Raw genomic sequence first — 7,032 nt, 5'->3', positions numbered from 1 at the left:
GCTTTTTCCTATACCTGTTTGTGCCTTTCCTAACCTGCGGAATATATATTTTTTGAGCTTCTAGGATCGTAGTTTTAAATAGATCCCAAGCTTCCCCAATTGTTTTGACCCTTTCTACTTTTCCTTTCAGTTTCCTCCCCACGTGTCCCCTCATATCAGAGAAATTACCCCTTTTAAAGTTAAAAATGGTTGTGTGAGTCTTTTTGGCCAATTCTCTATTTGTACAAATGATGAACTCAACAACATTATGATCACTGTTTCCAAGCGGTGCAATCACTTTTACATCTCTCACCAGGTCTTGAGTGTTACTTAGGACCAAATCAAGGATCGCCTCTCCCCTGGTAGGTTCCGTGACCATCTGCTCCATAGCACAGTCATTTAGAGTGTCTAGAAACTCAATCTCTTTTTCCCGGCTAGAACACATATTGACCCAATCAATGTGTGGGTAGTTAAAATCACCTATTATTACACAGTGTTTTTGTCTAGTTGCTATCTTTAAGGCATTCATCATTTTATAATCCTCCTCTATCTTTTGATCTGGTGGGCGATAACAAACTCCCAGTGTTAAGTTTCCTTTTGGCCCCCCTATTTCAACCCATAGAACTTCCAGAAGCGAATCCAATTCACTTAGCCTCTCAATCTTTCTAGACTTTATACCCTCTCTGACATACAGAGCTACCCCACCTCCAACCCTTCCCCCCCTATCCTTCCGATATAATATATAACCGGGAATCACTGTGTCCCACTGATTTTCCTCATCCCACCAAGTTTCAGAAATACCCACAATGTCTATTTTTCCCTCCGACACCAAGCACTCCAACTCCCCGATTTTACCTCGGACACTTCTAGCATTTGTATAGAAACAGCTGTAATTTCCCTTACAAGTTAAGCCTGCATCCTTCCTCTTGCTATCTCGAGTCGTTGTCCGGCAGTCCATGTCACCAGCCATGGCCTCTGTGGACAATTTCAATCCACCTCCCTGTAGAAAAGCAACCGGTACCCCCTCACCTCTCTCAGATGAGCCAACCCGAACCAGAGACTTTTCATCTCCTGTCGGCTTTCCCCCAATATTCAGTTTAAAAGCTGCTCTGCCACCTTTTTGATTTTAAGTGCCAGCAGCCTGGTTCCTTCTCGGGACAAGTGGAGACCGTCTCGCCTGTACAGCTCCCTCTTGTTCCAAAAAGTATCCCAGTGCCTAACAAACCTGAACCCTTCCCCCCTACACCATCGTCTCATCCACGCATTGAGACTCCTGATCTCTGCCTGTCTCTCCGGCCCTGCGCGTGGAACAGGTAACACTTCTGAGAAGGCTACCTTGGAGGTCCTGGACCTAAGTTTCCTGCCCAGCAGCCTAAATTTCTCCTCCAGGACCTCACGACTGCATTTCCCCACATCGTTGGTGCCGACATGCACCACGACCACTGGCTCCTCCCCAGCACTATCTACCAGCCTATCTAAAACACGCGTAATGTCCGCTACCTTCGCACCAGGCAGGCAAGTCACCATACGGTCAGTACGCGGGTTCGCCACCCAGCTGTCTACCTGCCTAAGGATCGAATCACCCACTACCAAGAGCCCCCCTCCCACCCTGCTCAGGGATGGTTCCTTGGTGCAAAAGGAGAGCCGCTCACCAGCTGGGGAAGAGGTCCCTTCTGAGGGCACATTCCCCTTATCCTCAGCATGGTGCCCTGTTTCCCCTAGACCCTCATGCTCCCTGACAGCAGCGGGGCTGCCAGATCCAGAGTGGGACGAAGCTAACAAGTCCCCGAGAGTCTTTTCTGTGTGCCTAGCTGACTGTCTCTGCTTCTCCAGGTCAGCCACCTTGGCCTCAAGGGAGCACACACGTTCCCTGAGAACCAGGAGCTCCTTGCACCGAGGACACACCCAAGACTTCTGCCCAGTGGGCAGATAGTCATACATGTGACACTCCGTGCAAAACACTGGATAGCCCCCAACCCCCTGCTGGCATTCTGGCTTCATAATTCTTTTAAAATAAATAAATATAATCCCCCTTTTAAACCCTTGGTATTTATGTGGTTTTTGTTATCAAGTCAAATTATTTTACGGGAAAGACAAAGAGCCTAGGGCCTTGTCTTTCTGGCTCTTTTTGGGCTTCTTACAGAGCCCCTAGTCTAAGAGCCACAGGCAAAGAGCCCTTTAGCCTCTGGCAAGGTGCTTCCTTAAATAGAGGCCTCCCCCAGCAGAGGTCAGGCAGCAGCTATTCAAATTCAAATTCACCCAGGCACTCAATCACAGGCAAAACAATGCCCCTTCCACTTCCTCTCAATTACAGGCAATCCCAGTCAAACAGTGCCCGTTCCTCTCCCACACTCAATCAGCCAGGACTCTGCAAGAACTCTAAGTGCTTCCACACACTGCTAAACACAGTTTTCCCACAAAATATCCTTAGCTGAATTCTCTCAGCTGAAAGCAAGTAAAAGAAACCCACTCACCTCTCTCACAGCTCTCTCTCCTGCTCCTGCTCAGAGCTCAGCTGGTATCCATACTATTTCAGATGGCGGGGCGGGGGGGGGGAACCTCCCTGTAGGTACAGAACTAGAGCACTAGAAGAGTTCTTGCCTGGTGTAGTCCACATGCTACTGTATTGACTCAAAAGGAACCTGGTGGGTAGCTGTGTTGGTCTGAAGCAGCAGACCGTTTGAGTCCAGTGGCACCTTCAAGACCAATAAAGTTTTATTCGAGGTGATCTTTCATGTGCACACACAGTTCTTTAGAGACACTGAAATGGAAATAGAAATAATAGTCATACATATAGAGGATGGGCAGTGAATTAACATGCAGAGTAATGAAGATGTTTTGAACAGATTAAAAAGAATAATAAACTCAGCTTATGGCTATTTCCACTTCTGTTTCCATTTCATTGTGTCTGAAGATGTGTGCATGCACATGAAAGCTCATGTTGAATAAAACTTTGTTGGTCTTAAAGGTGGCACTGGACTCAAACGTTGTTCTACTGGGAAGGAAGACAACCCTGAATATAACCCCATGTTATACACAGCTGCGGTGGCTCAAGTGGTTAAGACGCTGAACTGCAGGCTGTGGAAGGTTGGTAGTTCAGCAGTTCGAGACCCGAGTGTGCCGCATGACGGAGTGAGCTTCTGTCTCTAGTTCCAGCTCCTGCCAACCTAGCAGTTCGCAAGCAAGAAATTGCAAGTAGATAAATAGATACCACTTCGGTGGGAAAGTAACAACGTTCTGTGTGCCTTGGTGTTTAGTCACGCCGGCCACATGACCACGGAAACGTCTTCGGACAGCGCTGGCTCTTCGGCTTTGAAACAGAGATGAGCACCGCAACCCTAGAGTCGGATTCGACTGGCTTTCGAGCAAGGGAACCTTTACCTTTACTATACACAGAAACTTTAATATTGCTGGAGATATCTGTAACTTGTATGCAAATGTAAGAGGGTTTCCCTCTTTTTTATTTGATAGCATACCCTGTGGGGAAAACCTAGTCTTGCATTTGAATAAATCTCTTCTTTTTCCCGTCTACAAGAGGTGTTCTGGTTCCCCCCCCCCATGTGAGTGCCTTCACCTTCTCCATCTGCAGACGGGGTGTGGCACAGCTCAGACACAGGCCAGCTATCTCACGGGCTCTTTGTGTGAACTTGTGCGAAGGATACTTCTCCCCTCACACCCAGTGGCTCCAGACATAACAGTTGTGGGCTAGGGGAGAAAAGGAGACTCCAGGTTGTGTCTCAAGATTGATGGAGATCTAGACCTAATGTAATCCAGTGGCAGAGGGGTCTGGTGTCTAGTGGCTAGAGCCAAGGTATAGTGGTTAGAGCATATACAGGTTACACAGCTAAGGTCATACAGAGCTTAGAGCAAAAAAGTCAAGGACTGGGCCTGATGGCTGAAAACAAGGGGCAGTGCCTGTAGCCAGAGGTGAGGGTCTGAGGCCTAGTTACTGGGGCCAGGACTGTGAACCTAGACGCTTGGGGTGGTCGGTTAGGATTTTGGGACGACGGCCTCTGCCCCGTCTGCTCCTCTTTGCCGAGCGGCTGCTGGGTTTCCTTCCTGCCGGCCTCCTGCTCGACTCCCTCGCTTTCCCCATGGCAGGGGCTCAAGTGTGCGCCGTAGAAGGGGGAAGGCGGGGAGTGGGGAAGCCAGACGAGCGGCTCCTCCTCCCCATCCCACCCTGGCCGGGGAAGGGAAGGGAAGGGATGGGGGCCCCTCGCTCGCTCGCTCGCCTGTCAGAGTGCTCGCTGGATGTGAGCAGCGCGGGAGGACGACCATGCCGCTGCCGGGCCTGCTGCTGCTGCTCCTGGCTGGGCCCCTGCCGGGCGGCGCTCAAGAGCCGGAGGCCGCGTGCGGCCCAGAGGGCTGCTACGCCGTCTACTTCCAGCGCCGCGGCTTCCTGGACGCCTGGCGGAGCTGCCGGGAGCTGGGCGGCAACCTGGCCACGGTGAAGCACCACGACGAGGCGGCCCAGGTGGGCGAGCTGCTGCGGGGCACGGCCGGGGCGCGGCCGGAGCAGGGCCCGCGGCTCTTCTGGATCGGCCTGCAGCGCCAGCCGCGCCAGTGCTTCCCCCAGCGGCCGCTGCGGGGCTTCATGTGGATCACGGGCGAGCAGGACACCTTCTACACCAACTGGGCTCGGCCGGCCGTCGAGGCGGGCGGCGGGAGCTGCGCCGCGCCGCGCTGCGTGGTCCTGGACGACCAGCAGGGCCAGTGGCTGGAGGGCTCGTGCACCGTGCCCGTCGACGGCTACCTCTGCCGCTTCGCCTTCCAGGGCATGTGCCCGGGCCTGGACGAGGAAGGCGGGCCGGTCACCTACACCACCCCCTTTGGCCCGGCCGGCGGCAGCCTGCGCTATGTGCCCTTTGGCACGGTGGCGGCCGTGACGTGCGGCGGGGCCGTGCCGGCCGTCTCGGTGCTGTGCATGCAGAAGGACGACGGCACGGTGGGCTGGTCCAAGGGCGCGCCGCTCTGCCGGGAGCACGTCTACCCACACAGCTGGTGCGAGGGTGACAACGGCGGCTGCCAGCAGCTGTGCCTGGACGAAGGGCCCGGCTACTCGTGCGAGTGCCACAGCGGCTACCTCCTGATGCCCGACGGGCACTCCTGCGCGCCCAACGACGCCTGCCGCGACCAACCCTGCCAGTTCGAGTGCGCGCCGGACGAGGAGGGCGGCTACCACTGCCAGTGCCCCGAGGGCTACGAGCTCAGCAGCGACGACCACCACTGCGAGGACGCGGACGAGTGCGCGGACGCGCCCTGCGAGCACCAGTGCGAGAACACCGACGGCTCCTACCTGTGCCGCTGCCACCTGGGCTTCAGCCCGTCGGAGGACGAGCCGGGCCACTGCACCGACACGGACGAGTGCCAGATCCCCGGCGTGTGCCAGCAGATGTGCGTCAACTACGTGGGGGGCTTCGAGTGCTACTGCACCGAGGGCTACGACCTGGAGCCCGACGGCATCAGCTGCAGCCCCGTGGGCCAGCCGCTCCCTCTGGCCACCGCCCAGAGCCACCGGGGAGGCGGCTTCCTCCAGCGCTTCGAGGACGGCCACGGATGGCCCCGGGAGATCGACGACCTCGCGGAGCACGGCTTGGCCCTGGCAGACCATTTCCCCCTTTTCCGGGACTTCGAGGAGGCCTTTCCCAGGGACGCCTCTCTGGCTGGCACTCTTTCTCCCGAGCCCAGCACTGCCCCCTTGGTATCCAGCTCCTTTCCCTCCGGCGAAGAGCCTGCCGGCCTCCCCGACCCCACAAGCCACGCTTCTTCCCCACCTCCTGCCCTCCGCTCCCCGCATCCCACCCAGACAGTCGCCCGGCGAGACTCCCCCAGTGATTCTCCCCCGACGGAGCTCCCGTCTCCGTTGGTCGCCCTGGCCCCCACAGCCTCTGCCCCCGCGCCCCCTCCGGCCCAGGGCGACGCTGTGATGGGGGGCGTCAGAGCGCTGCTCCCGGCCTCGGCCACCGCCAGCCCGGCCCCGGGCGAAGGGGGGCAGCCGCGCCGTCGGCGAGACGACCGCTGGCTGCTGGTGGCCCTGCTGGTGCCCATGTGCGTCTTCGTGGTCATCATGCTGGCCCTGGGCATCGTCTACTGCACCCGCTGCGGGGCTCAAGCCAAGAGCCGGAGCATCACGCAGTGCTACCGCTGGGTCAGCAGCTCGGGGGCCAAGGGGGCCGCCCCACCCGCCTCCAGGCCCGGCCAGCCGGCCACTTGCCGAACCAGCGTCTGAGCCCCCGGCTCGGCAGGCTCAGCCGGCGCCTGGAGAGCCGAACAGACTTCCTTCAGCAGAAACCACCAGCCCGGACTGGGACAAGATCCGCTGGGACTGCAGATCTGCCCGGGGCAGCCGGGAGGGACCCTGGACTGGGAGATCCAGAGATCCAGGACAAAGGAGCGCTGCTGGCCGGCACAGAGAGGCCAGGAACTGGACCGGGCCTCTCCTTGGGCGCACTGCGGTGCAAGGAGGGTCTCCTCGTGTCGCCAGGTGCTCAGAACCAAGCGGAGCCTGACCTCTGGGGGGGACCCTGCACACCCACCCACCCACGCTGCTGCCCTCACCCAATTGGTGGTCCTAGGAGAGGCACTCTTGGACCAATGTCTCCAAGACACATCAGGGACCCCCTGCAAGCTGTGCCGGCCAGGAGGGAACTTGTCACCCTTCTTTGACAAAGCCCTGGCTGGAATGGGGCTCACAAGCCATGCGGTGGATTCCCCGCTGCTCCCACCCCCCACCCCCAGTGATGTATATTCCATTCACCAGACACTGGGGAGGGGGCTTCAAGGGGCCAGTTTTTCTACCAGGCAAGACAATGGGGGAGGAAGGTCTGTGGGGATGCAAAGAGGTTTTTTTTGGGGGGGGGAGGTCAGAGCAGGGAAGCAGGGCACACAGATCCAGCATGCCAGGGCAGAGCTGCATTGAGCGTGAGGGATGATGTACTTTGCCTTTGTGGGGGAATTGTTCTCTTGTCTCCCCCCCCCCTCCCCATTTTTGTGTGTGTGTCCAATAAAGGGACTGGAGAGAAGAATCTTATCAGTTCAGTGAGAGAGCGTGAC

General features: G+C 57.2%; 1 protein-coding gene across 1 annotated transcript; it reads left to right on the top strand.

Moving 5' to 3' along the window:
- The first annotated feature begins 4,228 nt into the window (after positions 1–4,228).
- Positions 4,229–6,494, top strand: CD248 (CD248 molecule). Its single transcript, XM_015423914.1, has one exon. The coding sequence runs from the start codon at positions 4,256–4,258 to the stop codon at positions 6,206–6,208; it is 1,953 nt and encodes a 650-aa protein (XP_015279400.1). The 5' UTR covers positions 4,229–4,255; the 3' UTR covers positions 6,209–6,494.
- Positions 6,495–7,032: the final 538 nt, after the last annotated feature.

Source organism: Gekko japonicus, unplaced genomic scaffold (genome assembly GCF_001447785.1).
Source record: "Gekko japonicus isolate JY-2015 unplaced genomic scaffold, Gekko_japonicus_V1.1 scaffold313, whole genome shotgun sequence".
In the NCBI taxonomy this organism is placed as follows: Eukaryota; Metazoa; Chordata; class Lepidosauria; order Squamata; family Gekkonidae; genus Gekko; species Gekko japonicus.
This window is presented reverse-complemented; position numbering and strand designations above follow the sequence as displayed.

What these genes read in the sequence shown, in the direction of transcription:
- CD248 (XM_015423914.1), top strand. Translation starts at nt 4,256, where the DNA reads ATGCCGCTGCCGGGCCTGCTGCTGCTGCTCCTGGCTGGGCCCCTGCCG.